This window comes from Poromitra crassiceps (assembly GCF_964638095.1).
Source record: "Poromitra crassiceps genome assembly, chromosome: 1".
NCBI lineage: Eukaryota > Metazoa > Chordata > Actinopteri > Beryciformes > Melamphaidae > Poromitra > Poromitra crassiceps.
The window spans coordinates 107,513,370-107,536,534 of NC_139623.1; the positions used below are offsets into that span (position 1 = coordinate 107,513,370).

The following is a 23,165-nucleotide window of genomic DNA, read 5'->3' on the forward strand; positions in this document are numbered from 1 at the left end:
TGAAATAGGGATAATATATACAGTCAATAGGCCTACACCTATCCAAATTACGCATGGGGAGAATTACAGCATGCCTCACGCAAACTGTATTACAGGGACTGCAAGACAGACATCTGGTTTGATTGAAGGTACGGCCAGGCATTGCCAGGCCACACCCGTGAATAATTCTGGTGGTTAACACCGCCCCAAATCCTGTTTGCGCCGTGCATAAATGATTTGGCATGCCTCTAATCTGCGCTTGTGCCCGTTGTTGTGATGAGTTATGCTCCCCCGCGAGTATTGCATCCTCACCATATTTTGGGGCTGTTTTAACTTAACGGTCCCATTCCGTGCAAAAGCTGTTTTTACTTGTAAATGCATATATACTGCTGTCATCCCTCCCTGTAATGAGTGGTCACAAGCTCAGAACTGCCACAGTTGGATTTGTCCCTATCCAGCTTCCCCCTGCAGTCTCCTTCAAGCCACGCCCCCTAACGCTCTGTTCCCCAGACGGGGTATTGGGACGTCACGATGGTCCTCAAGCATACTGCGCGCGTCTCTCTCACACAAGCTACCTGCACCATTTTGTCTATAGCCACAAAATTAACACTTCTAGCTGGAGCGACGCCAACTGTACGTGATCCAGCAACTGCGGAGGTGCATTCGGTAAGTCTAGGCATTTTGAGATGTCCTCTTTAGCGTAGCGTTGATAACGTTAGTTGTGGACACAACCTAGCGTGCTGGTCCACAGACGCTAATCTGATTGGCCGCTGGGAGCCTGGGGCGGGCTCTCCCTCAGCGGCCAATGGGAACTGTTAGTTCGGAATATATTATAGAAACAGACCACTCTTGGGACGCAACGAGATGAGGAAGGGACAACTCCGTCACAACAAACGGGGTTGCTATATTTTCGACAAATTAATCCAGAATCATGTTTTATGGACCAGAGACACACGTTTTTAAGAGGTTACAGCTGCACGAATTGGGACCTTTAAAAACAGGGAGGTCACGTCTACCCAAACAATTATATCATTTTTAAACAGTTATGTTTCTGTATAAATCATTACAATATACTCCCGTGAGGTGGGGATGCGTTTAGCTGCTGCCGGGCGGGGGTGCAAAACTCGGCAAATGCGCAAGGCGGACTGCTATCTTGCCTGCCTTAAGGCACGCGCAAACAGGTGCGCAAGCGCAAATAGGGGATATCGCCTGTACCAAGATAGGGCCCAAAGAGTATAGTGAGACAAGAGGAGACACTCTTCTGCTTCTTTCACAACAGTGCGCCTGCATTGAACAAACTAGCGGGTGGAATCTGCTGCCTTTCTTTTTTTAAATCAAGCAGCAGGCCATTTTGCCAGAAATCTGGGGGGGTTAGTCCCCCTTTAACTATACATAATTAGAACATGCTGCCAAGTCAAGTTTATATAGCCCTAATTTACAGGCAAGTCTCAAAGGGCTTCACAGAAAAGAGTCTAGCTAGATCTAACTATTCACAATCAATAAATAGAAACTGAACAATTTATATAAAACAAGCATGGCAGGAGAGGGAGAAGAGAGAAAGAAAGAAAGCAAGAAAAACAGAATAGACAACAGCAGATTTTAGCAAGGCATTGAAGGCAAACAATCTAACTATCCTACAGCCTAATCTACCACCTCCAGAAATCAGCAAGTTTGTGACAGCAAGGTTTCGTGAAAAATTCCAGAAAGATTAACTGAAAAGCAATTTCCCTAGACTGCTTATTGTGATAAAAACTAAGGACTTGTGTCCTTTGCTAAACAGATGTGAAGAGTCATCTGCCACATAAACAAACACAAAATCAAGTATTTTGGCTAGAGGTATGACCGAAAAGTGTGAAATTCTGTCGGGTCCAATTTGCAATGAGCCTCTTTATGCAAAGTCACAGAGTCATGCACACATTTCTGTCTATGTGCACGGCCTTCCATCCTTTTGAGCACTAAGGAGTGCTCCTCTATTCATGGAGTGCTATTCATCACTCTGGTCATGTGTGGCCGGTGTTTATTCTTCTCATCATATGCAACGACTTACCTGTCCTTGTGGGAGTTCAGAGCGTTGAGGAGATTGTGACAGCGGTCTTGCCTTGGCGTGTCAGAGAGCTGGAGGACAGGCAGAAATGAAAATCAAAGTTGTGTTTACACAGCGGATGAGACAGAAAACCTTTGATGTATACGATCATTTTCTTTTGCATTCATTGACAGAAATCATTTGGACATGGAAGATAACTTGTTGAAACACGCCGCCTGCTGTCATATAGTCTCTCAAGCCAGACTGTCTCTTCTACATTCTCCGAATGCATCATATATGGTCTGTACTTCATGCCCACAGAGCCTGCTCAAAGGAAGTTGGGGGAAAAAACGCTTCAGACCTGAGGAAGTTCGAACCGATGCAGGTGATTGGAGAATTACGAGCGGATGTCCCGCCTTTCCGCTCGTATTTCTCCAATCACCTCCCCCTATCATCGCTCAGTATTTTCCATGAGTTTCCCTTTCCGCTTTGGCCAAGTCTTCCCAGCTTGAAGTACAGCTGGAAGATGGAAGCATTTGAAAATTGCGGGAGCAAACTCGTCTGTTTTAAGAGACTAGCTGTCGTATGTCATGAGAAGGCAAACAATACATTACAATTCACCATTTAAAAGCAGATTAAAGGGGAAACCCACTCAAGGGAGGAATCAGAGATCAGACATATGGATGGGAGATGCTCAGAAAGTCCAGTCTTTACAGTCATCTTTCCATATTCATTCTCTACGGGGCAACTTCACACCAGATAGCATCAGCTCTTTGGTTTGTCAAAGACTTATTCAAGTTTACATATATATAATATACATATATTGATCAGACTGTCCCACTGCAGATCATAGGAATACCATAGTCCAACGGTTCCCAACCTTTTACGACTCAAAAATGTTGGTGTCCCACTTCCGACCATAAACATTATGGAGGCCTAATAATGCGCTCTCAGAACACTTTATTTTAATGATAAAAGGAGCTGTCTATCAGCACCACACAGAAATCAGAAACTAAAAGTGAGGGGCTGTCTGCAATAGGCTAATTAACAAATAATTGATTACAAATTAAATGATGGTATCATTCAACAATGGAGAAATGCATTCTCATACATAATACTAATTACATTGTTGTTGAAAATTATTTGTTGGCCCACTTGCAATACCTTTGCAGCCCACAGGTAGGGAATGGCTGCCATATACAATTCTCTAATTGACCAGTGTTCCCCTTTCAGTTTTATTTAGAGGTTAAACTTTTTAACTTTAAGTTTTACTTCAATGGGTGGTTAATACTGGTATGCTTTAAGTCGCAAATCCAAAATGGCTGGCAGCATTTCACATCATTTCATCATGGTACTTAACAGGGAAATTTCAATACCGCGCCCAGGAGCAACGAGTCCCAATTCTCATTGGTGAAGGACAGGATTTCATGGTCAAAATCAAAGTATTTCCTCTTGCAGCACAGGGAGAGATGGTAGAGCACCAAATGAGCCAGATCCACCCTGTATTTAAAATAAAAAATAACAGAATAAGAATAACACAACAAAAAACCAGCTAAAGACAAAATTATATTTTTCACCACATTTGTATCAAGCTAGACCCACAAATGTGGTGAAAAATATAATGTTATATTGCATTATATGGTGTGAGTATGTAATGTGTTGCTGTATTGTAAAGTAACACTAATGCATTTTGACACGTCCTTTCAAAATGTGATAGATGAAAAATAAGAAATTAATATACGGTAAGCTGTTGATTGTCTTTCTGGTGTTTCATACTGTGCTGTCAGATAAACGTGATGTTTAGTTGTAAGCAGTGTTGTACTGTTGTTGACAATGTCGTTATAACATCACCAGGTCACGGGGAGTCTTTCAATGGTCTCTGGTCCATTTGAACACACTGAGCACTGGAACTGATAAAACCTAAAACAGACACACATGGAGAACTGATTTAGCCAAAGAAAACAGACAGGTATATCTACAGTATTCCACCACAACACAGTTTTAGACAAAAAATGAGAATGCAATTTTCCTCCTTGTTGGAGTTTTTGACTCATGTAGTTTCCAAATCAGTTGTGATCTTATTTTTTTCTTGTGTATTTTTGTTTTTAGGTGATATGTTTTACATAAATCTGTACATTTGTCTCATCTTTCATAGCCATCTGTGAAAACTGTTCCCCACTTTGTTGTGTTTCATTTAGGTTCAGAGATAGTCAAATAATTTGTGATCTGAACGTTTCTTCTTTCTCTCTTTACAGGGTAAAGATACTTTACAAGTCTTGTATTTTATTTTTGCACAATCTGTTCACATTCTTCTTTGGTTATAATACCATTTTATATGTGAAAACAAATAATCCTGAACTAAAACACACAGACAGGTGTATCTGTTCCACTTCAACACAGCATTGGGCGTGACCCTGAAGCTGAGCTCATACCGTAAAACAACATTATGTGCATCTCTCCTTTTCTATGCATCTGTGTGTTGAAGGTCACTGGGAGAGATGAAGCACAGACAGTATGACAGCAGCAGACGCTTACTATTCCCACTGTGAACTCAGTCTCCACTCCTCCATCACCTGCTCAGCAGATGTTCTAACAATCCGGCCTCGTTCTACCTGACTGTCAATCTCAATTTAATCCCTCCTCTTTTCCCTCCTCAGACAGCTTCAGCAATAACACGGTGTCAGGATGGGCGTAAAGACCCAGCCGGCTAACACAGATGGTTAATGACAATAATAACTTAATGGATGGATACTCTTTTTTTACACGCATGAGATGCAGCATATCAACTGCAGAGCGTATCCGTGCAGCTTCATTTCCACATTACTACTGGCATTTCTACCTGACTGTAGTGACCAACCCGTTCTCACTCTGAGCGCGTCGCATATTGACGCTTTGTCCTGTCCCTTGTGCGTCGCGTGTTACTAACATGGTACCCTTGAGCGACACATGAAACGACTTGGGCTTTCCGACTAAACTCAATGCAAACCCATGGAAGTCATCTTTGACGCTTATGGCAACTGCTCCCCTATTAGCCTAACTGCTCCACCATTAGTCAACTGCTCGCCCATTAGGGTCTGGAGGAGCTAACCTCTCCCAGACCCTAACCCTAAACCTAACCTCTCCCACCCCATGCCTAAACCTAACCTCTCCCAGACCCTAACCCTAACCCTAACCTCTCCCACCCCATGCCTAAACCTAACCTCCCCCAGACCCTAAACCTAACCTCTCCCACCTCCCACGCCTAAACCTAACCTCCCCCCAGACGCTAATGGTGAGCAGTTGACTAATGGGCGAGCAGTTAGGCTGATGGGGGAGCAGTTGCCATAAGCGTCAAAGTTGACTTCTATGGGTTTGCATTGAGTTTAGTCGGAAAGCCCAAGTCGTTTCATGGGTCGCTCAAGGGTACCATGTTAGTAACAAGTGGCGCATAAGGGACGGGACAAAGCGTCAATATGCTACGTGGTCGGAGTGAGAACGTGTTGCAGTGACGTGCGTCGTCTGCTGTCTGTCACTGTCTCCTTGCACGGTATGTGACGAGCTCTTGTCCTTGTCCCTCGTGTCAATCAGTACATTTACATGCACACACACACTAATAATTCAATCTCAACCCGATTAAGCCAATTCACCAACTACTGAAACGGCCATGTAAACGCTTTCATCTAAGTATCTTAATCGGAGTCATAATCAGAGTCAACATAATCCCGTTTAACACACTTCTGTGAATTCTGTTCAATCTAACCCAGATGTTTTATTTACAAAGAAAAAAACAACATGGTGCAGTCAGCACAGTGGAGCGGCAACCAGGTCATTAAATGAATCTGTGTAAACCGGATTATTAGAGAAACTGCATTACTTCGAACCAACGTAATTGAAAATACTGCCTTGAACTGGTAATCCGAGTATTGGTGTGCGCCAGTGTTGAGGGTAACGCGTCACAAAGTAACGCGTTACTGTAATCACATTATATTTGTCGTAACGAGTAGTGTAAGGATTACGGTTCCTAAACCCAGTAATCACATCACAGTTACTAATGAAACACTTCAGTCATTACTTGTGTTAAATAAGTTCTTCACTTTTCAGCAGGATCAGGTTTGAATCTGCAGGATTATGGAGGAAACGACGCACTTTCATTCACTCGATTGCACAACACAACAGCTGACTTAAAGACACTTCGTTGTGTGGCTAGGATGGATGGGCTGGGGGGAGGGGAGAGGTAACGATTGGTTAGGTTTTACGCATGATGAGTGACGATTCGTTGGTTCACGCGTCCAGGTCCCTCCAGCCCATCCATTATAGGATAACTTCCTGAAACTATGGTGTCCGCAATGGCTCAATATAGACCATTGTAAACACAGTGACTGGTGTAGTCTACAACTTATGATGGGTGGATTATGCACATACTTCGAATTGTTGCACGAAAGGACAGGAATGTCTCCAAAGGTAAAGTGCAACCTTTGCCCAGGCCAGAAGCTCTCCAAGCACGGGAAGGCAACATGCTAACAAAACACAAAGCTAGCACAGTCACACTGAGTCCACGCTGAGTCCACCTATAGCAGCAGGTAAGGTGAAAAGCAGATATAAACAGGCGTGTTGCATTGTCAGAGGAAATGTTGCCAGTGTAAGATATTTATATGGTGAAGGCTGTAAGTGATCCACGTTATTTTCTCGATATAGCTATGCAGTACATCGCTTTTATTTTGAAGGCAAGCAATGGAAGTGTTGTGTTGTGTTCATCTCGGAGCGCCTGACGCTGTATGTTGGACCCGGGGAGAATAATAAATACTGGCGTCTCATGTGGAGTCATCCAAAGTTGGAGTTGCCTCCATTTCAGAAACAAAGATCTTGTGTATGTTATTAAGATAGGGATTTGTGCTGATATGTGGGCATATGTAGCATAAGGTGTAATGTTGTTAACTGACAATGCATCTCAGTCCATGTTTAGGAGTAACGCAAAATTAATGTAACTAGAATGACCGCACCGCGGATATATGCCTCCGCCAACAAGTGAGCAGTCGACATGCATGTCGGTCCAGACTTTGACGTTTGAGCGTAGTGTGCTCATGTGCTTATGAGAGATGTTTTGCATGGGATCACATGCAAGGGGTCCATGAGAGGTCACCTGGGCGAGTCAGTCGTCACCCCCTGACTACGTCAAAGTAGGCCAGAAACGGGTCCCAAATAGTGGAAAACTTCCCAAGTGAGTTGGTCCTCAGGAACCTGAGTCTCTTCATGCGCACAACTGAGACCATGTCCATCAGCCACAACTGAAAGGAAGGATGAGAGGGAGACTCCCACTCCTTTAGAAGAATGAATCTCTTGGCGACAGTCGTCCCCAGCGTCAGAGACTGTTGCACAGCTGTAGGGAGGAGCAGTGAGGATTCCGAGCAGCCGAAGATGGCGAGTTCCGCCTCCGGTTGAAGGGTTATTTGATAGGCCCTAGAGTACCAGTCAAATACTTTGTCACAGAATCCGGATAGCAAAGGGCAAAACCAAAAAGCATGGGACAGTGTGCCCTCTGACACCTGACACCTATCACATAATGGTGAGACAGAAGGGTAGATCCTGTGCAACTTATGTTTAGAATAATGAAGACGGTGAACAACTTTAAATTGAATGAGCTGGTGCCTGCTGTTAATTGAGCAGAGTTGGACCACAGATAGACTCATATCCCATATGACTTCAGATAACTCAACACCAAGTTCCTCCTCCCACACCTCTCTAACCCTCTCAGTGGGGGCCCTGATGCGGCCATCGAACAAAGACAGATTTCCTCACAACAAAACTCAAATTTCTTAAAGCCCCAGGAGTCTTAACTTGGAAAATAACATGGCTGGCAGGAAGGAGTTGACAATAGAGAGCCGCAGGAATGAGCCCGGAAAACATTGATGCTAACACTCCCGGTTCTTCACTGTTTTTCGCCTATGGGATTTTTGAATGTGTTTTTGGTGTGATGCTTCAAATAAGGTCTGTGGTTAACGCAAGCTTATTCAAACGCGAACCAGTGTTCAGCAGGATAATCTTCACACATGAGGACCACTTTTATGAGTTTTGAAGCTTTTACGTGCCGTTAAAGGGGCAGCTAGCTAGCAAACGGCTGAATGAGACTACACTGTTGAGTCTACGGAGATATATACGTCAATAACGTCATCACTTCAAAGGACGAACACGGAAATTATCTTTCCCTCACCTGGTTCTGCCTGCCCGGGGTAATCAGTGCACAGCAACGCACACATCAACAACAGTCCAGGTTGAGTGATGACGTGACATGGAAGCCTATGCGACACTGTGTGTAGTTCTGGATTAGCTTAGCACAAGCTTTTTACTTCTAGGGCTCGCATTTACGCTTCAAAACTCATGAAAGTTGTCCTCATGTGTGAAGATTATCCGGCTGAACACTGGTTCGCGTTTGATTAAGCTTGTGTTGCCCAGAGACCTTATTTGAAGCATCGCACCAAAAACCCATTCAAAAATCCTATAGGCAGAAACAGTGAAGAACCATGAAGGCCGGGACTTCCGCGTTCCGACTACAAAAATACATCATCCCTGCGGCTCTCTATAGTGCTGCCCTCCATTTTCAACCACAGGAGGGCCCCGTGAGATAAGTTGCCAGGAGTGCCCTGCCACCAAAACATTAGAGCCCTAACATTGGCAGCCCAATAATAGTGCATAAACACTGGTAAAGCCAGCCCTCCTTCAGACTTGGGTTTTTGCAAGTGAATTTTGGAAATTCTATTGGTCTTATAATTCCAAATGTAAGACAAAATTATAGAATCCAATTCTATATAATAAAGCTGATGTAAGAAAGATGGGAAGGTTTTGACACAGATAGAGGAACCTGGGAAGTGAAACCATCTTGACCGAGTTTATACGGCCAATCATAGATAAAGGGAGGATTTTCCAGTTTTCTATACATTGTTTAAGTCTTGAAACAAAATCTGTACCAGCAATATTGAACGGTGCAAAACAAATAACGTTAACGTTACAGATCCTGACCAACAACGTGCGTGTGTTGAATTTAACTAGCTCACAGAAAACAGACGGAGAAGACAGAATTACTATATAACGAATTACTATATAACTTTAGATTTGTGTGGACTCAGTTTTGAACCTAACATTATGTTGAGGAGAAATAGAAACACAGCAGCAGCAGACTACATACAGTATGTAATGGAGCGACTTCATGGAAACAGGCGAAAAATTGGGTTGAAAACAGGAAAGAACATGAAGTTTCTTCTTTGTCTTAAGATTTTCACAATAACACAACCGACTTCTGCTTATCCTCCCCTCCCCCTCCCCCTCCCCCTCTCCGCTCTACCGTTTCTCTGAACTTGGTGCGCTTGTTTAATGCCGCCCGCGCGCCACAGTTGAGTGGACTTATTAAATCTGCAAAATTTTAATTTTAACAGATAATTTATCACGATTGTGCGATGTAGAAGGCTCAGAGGTCGGCCCATCGACGATGGCCGATGCCATCATCCATCGTGCCAACCCTAATGTGTAATATTACTTTTTTGAGTAACGACCCCCAACACTGGTGTGCACGCATGTTGCCAATGTGCCTGTGCACCAATGCCACCAAGACAATTCCCTGTACATGTATTACTCACCTGTCCCCATACAGTAACGGTTTGGCTAGACACTGTGTGCAGGCTTCATGGAACCACTGGCCACAGCTTCCACACTGCAACATCTTCAGGTTCCACCTGCAGTTAACAAAGAGACACATCAATCACACTAATGAAGTGACATGGCTAACATCTGTGGGTCAGCTGATCAGTTTACATTTAAACATATTTGAGACAGCAAGGTTGAAGACTGCAGTCACCAGGCGTCAGCTTCTACTGGGTCTAACAAACAAGACATGACAGTTGTGTGTGTGTGTGTGTGTGTGTGTGTGGGGGGGGGGGGGGGGGGGGTGTTTTGATCTATTTCGGTGCCAGATGCGTGGGGTTTGCCACACAGGACAACACAATGACTGCAAGAAAGTTTAACCAGTCATAGGAAAGTACTAAAAAGTCAATCAAGCCACTTTCAGACATGAACTCTGGACTATGTCTGTTGAATCAGCTCTGGACATTCCCTGGAGTTACCCTTTCATACAGGAGGCATTGTTGTTTTCACACGAGGAAATCTTCCGTGTAGAGAGTAGAGTGTTAATTACATTTTTCAATGTAGACTACATCAGAGAGATATTTCAGAAAGCAATTCCCCCCAAACCTTCAACGTATTATTAAGGCGATAGGGCTTGCGATGTGCCAACAAGTCGGTTGTCAAATAGTGGTGGAAAAGGCAATTTTACAAGTGGCATTCAAGTCATATCTGACTTGTTTTCAATTTATTTCTTTGTATTTATCTCTCCACTATATAGCCTAATGCAGCACTATCATCTTCTTGTTGCATTTTCACGATGCAAACAGGCAGACCGGGAGGAAAAGAAACCATTCAACTTTGACTTGTTTACTCACCAATTTGGCATTTTTTTCTTCCAAATAATCCAGCCATGTGATGTAACTATATCCATTAATGAAATGAAATCACACAGGAACATTCATAATTGTAAAAGTGCCATTTAACAATATAACAGAAGTAATCCCAAAGTCCCGCCCACTCCGTGGCTCTGGACATACTGCTGTAGTATTGAAACATGTGCTCCTCTGTGAGCAACACGGACATTGTACTACGGGCTTGGGTGGTTAAGATCAGTTTGCGCGGCCGTGCGCTCACAACGGACAATTGTGTTGATATATATACACACCCCATCCGAGTAATGTCTGGATATCTTCAGGAGTTCACTGCATGTCTGAAAAGGGCTTTAGTCTCCTTTTGTGTGATTGACAACTTACCTAACGCTATCTGAGTTGTCCTGATGTGGGAACCCCCACTCATCTAACACTCCAATCAAGTTAAAACAAACTCAGAATTACTGCAGATACTATTTGACGCATGTCTCACTTATTACTTAATCTGCAAAAGGTGCCAAAATATGACACTGACATGAAAGACAACAAGCACTTTCAACAAGAAACTTTCTGATGCACCACTAATACCAAAGAGTATACGTTCAAACTGAAACTGGCCTCCACAGCGTCACTCACTCTCCAGGTCCGGCACAGTAGCAGTAACACTGCTGCTGATTGGTCACATGCTGCGGGTCCCAGTCTAAGGAAGACAGCTGATAGGGCAGCCGGAGCTTCATGAACTGCATGAGGCGGGCGAAGCGTCCGCGTTTGAGGGCCCCACCTCTCTGAAACACATTTGGACAGGACCCGAATGGTCAGTGACCCCTCCAATCAGTGTCATGTCAGAGGAACCAGGGAAACAGATTACATTTTGTAGGGAACGGTCAAGAAAAAGCAATTGGTCTCATTTTATTGTAGGTCAGCTGTGAGAGATAGCGTCTAAGACAGAGGAAGTCTGGGCAAGGAGATACGGACATTGACCGATTGACAATTAACCGAGGTGCTTTCTCATCTCACGTCTACAGAACTGGAGCACGCCAGATTGATTGACTTTAAATGGACTTCTCTCGACTCCACTGTAGTTTTTCAGTATCATAACTATTGATTGGCGATGATTTCTCAGACACAATGTAGAACATCTAATACTGGAGTCAATACTGAGCGAATTAGTGTGTTTTTGCCTCGAATAAACCCGTTACCCGTACACAACAAATGTAGCGGCAGCGAAGCCAGATATATTCGACTGGATCTCTCCCATATTACATAGTGAATCTTTTTTCCCTCGGGGCATGAGGAGGAGAGATTAGCTGCCTGACCTTGGTTGCGACTGCAAAGACACATTGCCGACATATCCACGAATCGCTGTCAGCTTCCGGTTCGATGGTTGGTGTGTGGCACTCTGGGTGATAACCTGTAATGGGAGGAGGAGACCGAGCATTTAATTCATGCTTACAGGACACACTGACAGCCAGAGTGACAATAACAGCAAAGTACCTCTGTGATCAGTGTACCGGTGCCGCTTGTCTGTGCAGTACGCAAAACCATTTCACTTTACCGCCTGCATTTAAGAGGATGCTCATCTAGAGGCTATTCATTCCCAATACCAGATGTCTGAATGGACTTTATAGGAGTGATTAGCAACCCGTGGACCACAGCCTTATTCTGAAGTAGAGCTGAGCAAAAAAAACAATATGAAAAATCACAATATAGAACTTCTGCAATTTCCAAATCGCAGAGGCTGCAATTAATTGCTTAAATTGGACCTATTGTGCTTTTCCATATTTTGGGTCATATATATACCGTTATGTTGGATATGGCCAAAGTTTAAAATAATGAGGTAAATGTATGTGAAAGTTATCCGCATTAGCAAAAATTGCACGGTTTTGACTGCTGTGAACGAGGGTTTTCGAGAGTTGAACGAGAACACAGGGTCTAGGACAGGGGTGGGCAAAAAAAAATCCCTGAGGGCCATACTGACTTACATCAAGTAAGTGAAGGGCCACACATTGGAGATCATACCTGCCAACACTCCTGATTTTCTGCGGGAGTCTCCCTATTTTTAACCCTCTCTCCCGTTGTGATTGGTAATTTCTTGTTAGTCTCCTGATATAATAGTGATACAAATCCAATGGCTGTAGCAGATGAGATTTATTAACATAATTCTGCCTTTTGAGTTTTTGGGGGTCGTTTTGTTTTTCTTTGAGTCCGCATTGAGTCCGGCCCTGGGGCCACATTTTGCCCCAGGGCCGCAAGAAATGACTCTACAGTAATCTCTTACACATGAGATTACTTTTAGCCTTTTAGTCATAAAGATTATGGAAAGATAGCCTATTCCATATTCCAGACTGAAATGTTATAACAGAAGTGGAGAACTGGCCAGAATGACATGAACATTTGGACACTTATTCAGCGGGTATCTTTCATGTTGCGTTCAGGTGCACTGTAAAAAAGAAAAATCCATCACGGGCCACACACGGGCCGCATTTCTTTGTCCAAGGGGGGCACAGTGCCCCCTGGAAACCCCCAAATCGGGGTTCACTATGGACTGTGATGGTGCTGCCCCTGGTTGGAAAGTCTACAATCGCCTATGGCGAGTGCTTTTACCTGTACACTACCCAGATGTCCCAGGCTGTACGTTTTACTAAATTCACACATTTTAAAACTGACAGTTCAGACAACTTTAACACTACATATACACCTTTTTGAATGCCCCGCTGTAAAATGATTATGGGTGCAAGGTCAGTTCTAGAATGTGACCGATTGTTGCAGCTGGCGCATTTCCTCGTCAAACTCAGACGCTGGGAAAAAAAGTTGTTTGTCACAAAGAAATAACTCGTTTGACGACTTATTTGAGGGAATGTAATAATGTTTAATGTTATCACATCCGCTAACCTGTTGCTCTTTGAACAACTTGGGATATTTATCAGCGAGATGTTTGGCCAAGCTGGACATGATTTGCTCCCTTCGCCTGCAGCTTTGAAAACATCGTTTACAGATGCAGACGGGCCATGTTGTGAGTGACAGTGTCCGTGTCAGCAACGTAACGGGGGGGAGGGGGCTGGGAGAATTACACCGGAAGCCCATATTTCACATAAGCAGTGTTGGGAGTAACTAGTTACTAAGTAACTAGTTACTGTAACTTAACTACCTTTTTCAGTAACTAGTAATCTAACTAATTACTTTTTCAAATTCAGTAACTCAGTTACAGTTACTAAAATAGTAACTGGGCTAGTTACTAGTTACTTTAGGACATGAAAATAACAGACAACTTCAGAGGATTACCCAGTTTCTGATCCTCAGACCTAGTCCGGGGAGAGAGCTGCAGCCAGAGCCCCAGAGGCTAAGGACCTTGATAGGCTATAAGCCTCCCCAATAAGCAAATGTTCAATGGCACACTGTGGCACAGCAACACTAACATAATGTGTGCATTAACAACAATCGAAGCGGACTTTTAAAAGTAACGCAAAAGTTACTTTCCCTAGTAACTAATTACTTTGAAGTAACTGGTAACTTTAAAGTAATTAAATTACCTTTTGAGAGAAGTAACTAGTAACTGTAACTAATTACCAATTTTCAGTAACTTTCCCAACACTGCACATAAGGCATCATGGCAGCTAGGAATAAGGTGGATAAGCTAGATACAAACACTTCAGCTACTTCTGCTCTCACTACAATGTCAAAATATAAGCAATGCGATGTCTACTTTTGAGATATGAACATTTGTTGCACTCTTTTCCACAGTAGTTTCTGCTGTCAGCTAAAGAGACAGGAACTAAAACAGAGTGTTCAGACAGAGGCTGAACTGAGGGGCTGCATAAAGGGACAGTGTAAAGACTGCTAAGGTGTAGGTTACAGGTGTAGCCTCAGCAAGTGGGACATCCAGTCAGAATGAGGAGGACTCAGAGGAACTAGTGCAAGGGTTTTTATTTAAACAGATCCCTTGGTGCTTGTGGGTGTTGGTGGCAGATGATTTTGCCTAAACACAAAGAAGGTATTAACAAAGGTTTCAATCAAACAACAAGGGAAAACAACTTTACCTGTAAAGTAATGTAATAAATCTAATTCAAATCAAATACTCATTAATCAATATATAATGGAAATAACAGTAACTATAACAACTAACACTTACTGTAAATGATGCATCTGCACATGGGCAAACACCAAGGGAAGGACAAAAGCAGCTTCCTCCACTGCAGTCCGGAGCACACTGAGGCCATGTCCACCGATCTTGTTTTTTTCGTTTACGAAAAGTTTTCCATAAACACGGAATCGTTTCAAGAAATGTGTGTATCCACATAAAACCACTGAATACCACTGAAACCGCTGTAGTATATATGCCAGGCCGGTAAGTGGCGCTGTAACGCTGCCACAAAGTACACCAAAAACAGAGAATAAGACAATCTCGTCAATAATGGCATTCAACCACTAGGGGCGCACAGTCTATAATGTGTATCTCACTGTAGCGAGCAGCTTAAACCCTTGGCTTTGATGAATAAAATGATTAAACCTATACAGGCAAATGCAGAGCTGTTCAGCAGGGCTGATGGTCTCCCTGTAGCCTACAATATAGAACGTTAACTATCGGTAACGTTCCTGATATCATCCACTTCCATGATCTTTAGACATCTGTTGCAAACACATTCCAGCGTATTAGCCGCTCCTGCATATCACAGCACAGGCTAAATGATGCAACATAAATATACATTATATAAACTCATGGCATAAATGTGTTTTTATTGAAAAAGTGGCATCAAGTAAGCTAAAGTCTTGTTGGAGTGGACACAAGTGGACATCACAGTGCAACCTTGTGGTCGTCAACCCTCTCACTTCACTATTCACGTTGTATTTGCGAGGGCTATATATAGAGCATCCCGAGTATGTGTGTTACACTCAGGGTTTACATTTAATTTAATTTTGTCCAATATTCAAATATTGCAGAATTGCATGTTGTATTAAAAATAAATGATTTCTATCTAACACGTTTAGCCTGATTTTGTTTGTGTTATTGTAAAAACTTAGCCGCCGCTAAGCCTTGTGGGAAATATCCTATGAAGGGAGGGGAGGGGTGGATGGGAAGAGGCAGCTGTGGAGCCCTGAGGCTCAGTAGCTAGCGTTGCTGGCAGAGAGAGGTGGGGCTATGTCGTCATTGGTTCAGGAAAGATGCGTATGAGTTGTAAACACGGAAATGCAAGGGTGGCGTCTTCAGATTTGTTCACTCTGGGACCCGGTTTCAAAAATTAGCGTATTCTCCCAGAACGTATACTCCCAGAACGCTGGTTCCATCTGGACGAAACGTCCATATGAGAAAAAACTTTAGCGGATACACCTAACTCGTCTCCGTGTGGACATGGCCTGAGCTTCACCTAATCAAGCCGTCCTTTATTAAGCCCAGGTGCGGCCCAATCAGGGCCCCAGGCAGTGGCGGCCGGCCACTAGAGGGCGCCAGGGCGCCGCCCCACCTATAGCCACATGAAGCAGGGGAAAATAAAACATATATATAGGCCTATATATATAGCCTATATTTTTTTTTTGAGCAAGGTGAATATTAAATCAAGTACTTTCTGCCACGGACGCCGTCCGGGGACTTCCTGCTTTCACCAGTGCTAAGCCAGGATCTGTGTAAATTGCACATGCGCTGTTCGCTCTCAAAACAAAGGGATTCGAGGCGCCCAGGTGGTGGTGGGGCCAGGTAGAGCGACAGCAATGCATTCTTGACGGACTCTCTATTTGCATGCACGAACGTGCTTTCCTCATAGGTAATGTAGCCTAATGTAACTCATTCACATGCTGTGGGAAGTCCTTCTTCCAAAGTGTTTATGCCATGTGCTTTTCAAGTAAATATGGATGCTAAAGGGAAGTTTGATGTAGAGATCAGAGGGCTGCTGACCAGGTTACTGTGTATATTTCTGTAATCTGCTCCGTGACTAATATGCCTACTAATCTGTTGCCCATATGATTCAGAAGGTATAGGCTACTAGTAGGCTAACGTCCGTTACTACTTGCTTGATTTAGGGCTGGAGTGGATGATAATTCAATAGCCTATTATTGTTTGTTGTCTTTCAGTAGAATCATTGTGATGATATGAAGTTATTTTAATAGTGACATTTCTGCTGTCTAAATTGATGATGACAAGCAAATGTTACTTAAAAACTGATCAAATGAGGTATGGCAGGAATATTATTTGAAAATGTAAGTTTGTTTGACATCACCATTCAGTTCAATGAGATGAACACTGATTTTGCATACGTGAAACATATGATATTGATATTGAGAATAATCCTTATGATTATAATATTGATTTCAACCCCATTGTCCAGGCCTATATTTGGTATAGCCCTCCCTGGACAAAAATGCACCAGCCGCTACTGGCCCCAGGTGTGGCTGGTTAGGTGAGGCTGTCAGGAGGACTGAGCTGGTGGGGGGATTTTGTACAGACAGTACAAGATAAATAAGGATTTCTTTTTTATCTGTGAATCATGCAAAGCTACTCTAGTGGAGTCCCAGAATAAAATAATAAAATATAGAATTGGAAATTAGCATAATAGGCCACCTTTAAGAGAAAGTTTGGTCCAAACTGTATTTATAAACAAGGTGTTTTAGAGCCTCAGGTCATCTTTGGTACACGAATCAAAACTTTACATCAGACTCAGGTATATCCTGCACACTACGATGCCAGTAGCACTGATGATGATAGTGAAGGACTGAAACGTTTGCTGCTTTTTAAATTCACTTATTATTTTTTGCACTTTAAGCACGTTTGACCTCACAGATGTCTTGAATTAAATAGATTTTTTTTGCATTGATCTCAGCATGTGGACTTTTTCTTGAGGCTTTTTTAGCCCAGAAATATTGGTGAGCGGGTATCTCCACTGCCGATATCCTGCACACTGACATCTATTTTAAAGTTCTAAGTAAGGTACGAGAAGAAAAACTTGTGATGATATGAATCACAGTTGAAATGGCAATTGCAATATTCTGTAAAAAAAAAAACACTGCCAAGGATGTTTTGTTTTTGATGCTCTTTGTTTGATTGTTTGCTAGCTAGCAGGAATACATAAAAAGTACTGGCTGATTTTCATGTAACTTTGTGGCTGGGTGTAACATGGGCCAAGGAAGTACCCATTACATTTTGGAGCAGTTCTGCTGCCTGTTGCACCAGCTGAACGTAAATTCTGTCTTAAGTTAAGGTGTAAAGTCCACACTATCTGCTACGTTCACACTAGTTAGTTTGACACTAAAGTTGTGTCTTTGTTTGGTTGCACCACGGAGGCGTAAGGTACATCTTAACTAGTAGCCCTTAAACCCCACACTAGCCAAAATAGTGTCGCAGAATATGACGTGTACAGTATCTCTGACCAATCAGTGAAAAGCACGGTGGAAACGGTGTTTATTTACCGTTGTTTAAGTAAGTGGAGTGAAAACAGGACATGTTGCCCACCGCAAATTAGTGCTTTCATATTTCATCAACACTAACCAAATGAGAACGTTATTGAGTAACGTTCGTTTAGGTTCATATTACTGTTAACGTTTATCTGTGAGCTCTTCATCAGTATTGTAGGCTAATTTACCACCATCCTGCCTCGCTAAATTGTTGCGGTTATTTTAATTTGCATGCAGTGCTGCAGCTTGTGGGAAACAAAAGCGTGAGTCATAAATATCAAAGGGTGTAATAATTAATCACAGAGAGCGCGTTGCGGACGCAAAACAACAATGTGCCACGGCGCCAAGTTGCAATCCGTGCCAACTGCTATTTTACGGAGGACTTTACACCTAGTAAGACGTAGGTGTAAATTAACTTATGCCTACGTTGTAACTATTTCACTTGGTGCAACCCAAATATTTTTAGTAGTGCGTAAACTCGGACTTAGTGAGACTTTACGTTCAAACTAGCTTACGTTTCAACTTACGCACAGCTGGTGCAACCCACTGCTGGATCCGACTCACAAACAAGTAATAATAGCACAAACCTTGGCGGAGGTCTGCGCTCTCCGTGTGCCTTTCTACAGTAGTTGCAATTAGATGTTTTTTTTTGTCAATATCCCTTAGCCTTGTTCTGAACACATGCCAGTAACCATTCTGTCACAGTCTCTTGTGCTTGTGTGTCCTGGTGCTGAGCGAGTGTTTCTATGACTGTGTTTCTATATCATTCTGTAATTTCCAGTGACATGACACCTGACTTTCTATCTGGGATTAATAAAGTATATTTCATCATCATTGTTGGAGAAAAATATAACGTATCAGAATGTGTACATTGAGATTCAGCCCTCTGACAATCATAATCCTGCCGTACTTTTATATTAATAACAGGAGGCATGTGCAACACCTCCCCCACTCCCTCCATAAAGAGCAATGTTGTTGTGTCCCAGTGCAAACCCAGTGGAGATGGCCTGATATCAGACTGAATTGTCAACTTGTTACACTCCATTTCCTTTTTCAGCATGACATTGCCTCCACTCTAACAGATTTCCATGGGGAGGGGGATTTGATTTTCCCTAACCAATCACCTGAGACCTCGCCTGGGAACCTGACAAATCTGCAAGCTCACGTTTTATTTGGTCTGGCGATGTCAGGCTACTAGAGCCCAACGTATACACGCTTGAATCTAATCCAGTGGAAACATCTCCCCTTTGAATAAATGCCTTCAAAGTAGAGTGCTGTTCGGATTTTAAAGTAATTGGTACTTTTAATCGATTTAGAACAGCCTCGATAGCTTGGTCTATCTCCTCTATAGCGGTCACCATTGTTGTTATTACTCCTCGGCGCACTTGACAAAGGCAAACAGCTTGGTAGCGCTCGTCTGACTAGACGTTTATTTTTTTCAAACGAGGAAATGGCTGTTGCATGTCACAATGCCAGACCACAAGCAGCCTGTTGCATGTCACGATGCCAGACCACAAGCAGCCTGTTGCATGTCACCATGCCAGACCACGAGCAGCCTGTTGCATGTCACCATGCCAGACCACAAGCAGCCTGTTGCATGTCATGACGTCAAACCACAAGCAGCCTGTTGCATGTCACCATGCCAGACCACAAGCAGCCTGTTGCATGTCATGACGTCAAACCACAAGCAGCCTGTTGCATGTCACGATGCCAGACCACAAGCAGCCTGTTGCATGTCACCATGCCAGACCACAAGCAGCCTGTTGCATGTCACGACGCCAGACCACAAGCAGCCTGTTGCATGTCACGACGCCAGACCACAAGCAGCCTGTTGCATGTCACGACGCCAGACCACAAGCAGCCTGTTGCATGTCACGACGCCAGACCACAAGCAGCCTGTTGCATGTCACCATGCCAGACCACAAGCAGCCTGTTGCATGTCACCATGCCAGACCACAAGCAGCCTGTTGCATGTCACAATGCCAGACCACAAGCAGCCTGTTGCATGTCACCATGCCAGACCACAAGCAGCCTGTTGCATGTCACCATGCCAGACCACAAGCAGCCTGTTGCATGTCACGAAGCCAGACCACAAGCAGCCTGTTGCATGTCACCATGCCAGACCACAAGCAGCCTGTTGCATGTCACCATGCCAGACCACAAGCAGCCTGTTGCATGTCACAATGCCAGACCACAAGCAGCCTGTTGCATGTCACCATGCCAGACCACAAGCAGCCTGTTGCATGTCACCATGCCAGACCACAAGCAGCCTGTTGCATGTCACGAAGCCAGACCACAAGCAGCCTGTTGCATGTCACAATGCCAGACCACAAGCAGCCTGTTGCATGTCACCATGCCAGACCACAAGCAGCCTGTTGCATGTCACCATGCCAGACCACAAGCAGCCTGTTGCATGTCACGAAGCCAGACCACAAGCAGCCTGTTGCATGTCACAATGCCAGACCACAAGCAGCCTGTTGCATGTCACCATGCCAGACCACAAGCAGCCAACTCAGTGGAGTGGGCAGATTGGAAAGTCTGGACCCAAGCAACAGTGGAGGACCACTGCTTGACAGTCGATGATGAGTCGTGCTTCCTTACCGTGGTGACATTTAAGACAATTTATGAGTGGTTCTTTAAGAGGCGGGGCATCACAAATACAGCAAACTTCTTCCACTCCAGCAGCGACTGGCGAGAGAGAGAGAGAGAGAGGGGAGAGGGGAGGGGGGGGGGGAGCAAGTGAGAAAGTGAACATGTGATAAAGAGAGACAGAGCAGTCAACAGCATTAATTTATGTATATTGATTCACATCCTTGCCACCTCATTGATTTCAATGTCTCCTGCACCCTTTCAGAATTCACTTCATTTGACGGGTGGATATTCAGCTGGTCCTAACAAGCAGCCCACTTCCCCTCAACTTGATGCTTGCCAGAGTGAAGGGGGGCGTGGGGGGGGACATTTCCCTGAGGCGTCATTAAGCTAATACATTCATAAATGCGCTCTAATACACCAATTACCCCTAAAAGTGCCCCCATCAGAATAGTCGGAGCACTCGGCATCGTAACCTTGAGCATAACAGTAATTGTCTTTTTCTTGGACTACAAAGCAACTCAGAGAGCTGAGAGAGAAAGAGAGAGAGAGCATCATAGATAAAGTGTCCAAAATGAAAAGGGGAAAGTTTTAGGGTGAAAGAAACAGCAAAGTATTCTCTCGTAGTTTCTTTCAAGCTCCACGGGGAGAAAGTTTCAGAAAGCAAATCCCTTTAGCACGAGTTATAAGCCCAGCATCTGTACATTATGCGCCAATAGCACACAAATGATGATCGAGCATGCATTTCCTCAAACACTACGAAATAGAAAGTAGCCAACAGGAAACAATTGACTTTTCTAGCTAAGGCAAAGGGAAAAAAGGAGATAGATAGAGAGTGCTTCTTACAAGAGTGAATGTCCTTTCTTAGGACCCAGAACTCCGAATTGTCCTCAAATCTCACCAGACAACATTGCTTGACTCCATCTACCTGAGAGAGAGAGAGCAAGTGAGCGCAATGATTGACACAACTAAATGGAAGTCTTTTCAAATCCGGGGCACACACACACTCAGTGACTCACACAAAAGACATACACACACAAGCTGCATACACACTCCTCTCTCTCTCTCTCTCTCTCTCCCCCTCTCACACACACTCCCAAGCATGCACGAGTGTGTGCCTGTGCACGCGCACACACGCACACACACACACACAGACAGACACACACACACACACACACACTTACTCTTTTCACATTGCCAAGGTACAGTAGTCCATCACTCCATCGAGCTAACACATCATCTCCTTCACTAACTCCCCCCATCCTGAGGAGAAAGAGAGAGAGAGAGAGAGAGAGGAGAGAGAGGAGAGAGAGGAGAGAGAGAGAAAGCAGGGCTCATGTGAAATGGAAATCCGATTTATTCGCTGAATACTTTGCTGCCATTGCTGACAGAGGGCTTTATGGCCGTGGCGTTGGTTCGCTCGCCTGGCTCTCCGGCGTTCAGCCAGGCAGGTGGGCTCGACGCAAGGCAACGGGTTAAATTCCCCCCTTCAGACTGAGCATAGCGACAGCCTGTATCCGCCAGATTGAAAGATGAGAGTGAGTACACAACCAGAGAGCAAGACAAATGATTACCGCACACATGACCACGCACACACACACACACGCGCGCGCGCGCGCGCACACACACACACACACACACACACACACACACACACACACACACAAACCACTGCATGATGATGACTGCTGCAATACAGTTTGATTGAATGAGCAAACATCACTGTGCGGCTACTTGAGGCATCTGCCCTGCACTTTTTGCTGTTGCCTTTCCTCTCCCAAACACACTATAATAAAACCTACAAACTTGAATTGGATATACTGTAGCCAATGTGACTGTGCAGGACATCATCTATGCACACATTTGTTCCAGTGCATGCATTCAAGTCAAGAACACAACACACACACACACACACACACACACACACACACACACACACACACACACACACACACACACACAATACATTTGTAGCCTTTGTGAATCAATCACAGAAAAACCAAGGCAGATGTAGGCTGGCTACTGGCGAGGAGTAATGGGTCTACCTGTCTTTCTGTCGGGGTCACACAGCAGCTGGACATGAAATGCTCTTATCTGTTGGTGGCCAATTGCTGCCGCTCGGATGCGCAGCCTGCGTGTTTGTTGCAAAAAGTGGCTGACGGTGTGTGCATGTATGTCGCTGGCTGTCCCTCCGTGCCAAGCGCCTGGCTGTGTCAGTCAAGCCGTCAAGCTGGGTAGGAGAGGGGGGGGAGAAGGCGACTGTCCGTCCGTCTCTCAGCCTAGTTTGTCCGTCCTCCGCGGTGCCGTTTCGTCATGTTCCCCCTCTCTCTCCACCGCCACCTCTTGATGCTATTAAGGCGCGTTTTGTCAGAGCAGCACCGGAATCAAGCCGCCAGAGACGCCATCATCCCTGCCTCTCTCTCGCTCTCTCTCTCGTCTCGACTTGTTGTGACGCAGACATAAAACACCGAGATAGAGTGGGAGGGAGATATAGATAGAGGGGCATCCGGAGGGGGTGGGGGGGATACAGGGCGAGAAGAACACCTATCCCAGTTCGACGAGTTGACCCTAAATCGTTGTGACAAGGTGGTAATGCTTGTCTTTGAGCAGGGAGAGAAGGCGGCGGCGCGCTAAAAGCCTGGAGGAAGCAGCGCGCGCAGCGGTGGAGGCCAATTAAGTGGCCAATTAGTGAGTTTACCCGCCTCATTAATTGGTCCGAAGAAGGAGGGGGGCAG

General features: G+C 44.4%; 1 protein-coding gene across 1 annotated transcript in view; it reads right to left on the minus strand.

Moving 5' to 3' along the window:
* phf1 (PHD finger protein 1) overlaps window positions 1–22,540 on the minus strand; it is a gene marked incomplete at its 3' end in the record, with an annotated part of 41,644 nt that extends 19,104 nt beyond the window's left edge. The window contains exons 1-10 of the mRNA XM_083644206.1: window positions 22,476–22,540; window positions 21,615–21,693; window positions 21,277–21,358; window positions 20,443–20,529; window positions 11,778–11,872; window positions 11,098–11,246; window positions 9,610–9,705; window positions 3,854–3,922; window positions 3,379–3,502; window positions 2,027–2,094 (exon numbers count right to left, since the gene is read on the minus strand). Coding sequence (XP_083500332.1) covers window positions 2,027–2,094; window positions 3,379–3,502; window positions 3,854–3,922; window positions 9,610–9,705; window positions 11,098–11,246; window positions 11,778–11,872; window positions 20,443–20,529; window positions 21,277–21,358; window positions 21,615–21,692 — 848 coding nt within the window. The 5' untranslated portion in view covers window position 21,693; window positions 22,476–22,540. The remainder of the gene's footprint in view (window positions 1–2,026; window positions 2,095–3,378; window positions 3,503–3,853; window positions 3,923–9,609; window positions 9,706–11,097; window positions 11,247–11,777; window positions 11,873–20,442; window positions 20,530–21,276; window positions 21,359–21,614; window positions 21,694–22,475) is intronic.
* Between the last annotated feature and the right edge of the window lie 625 nt (window positions 22,541–23,165).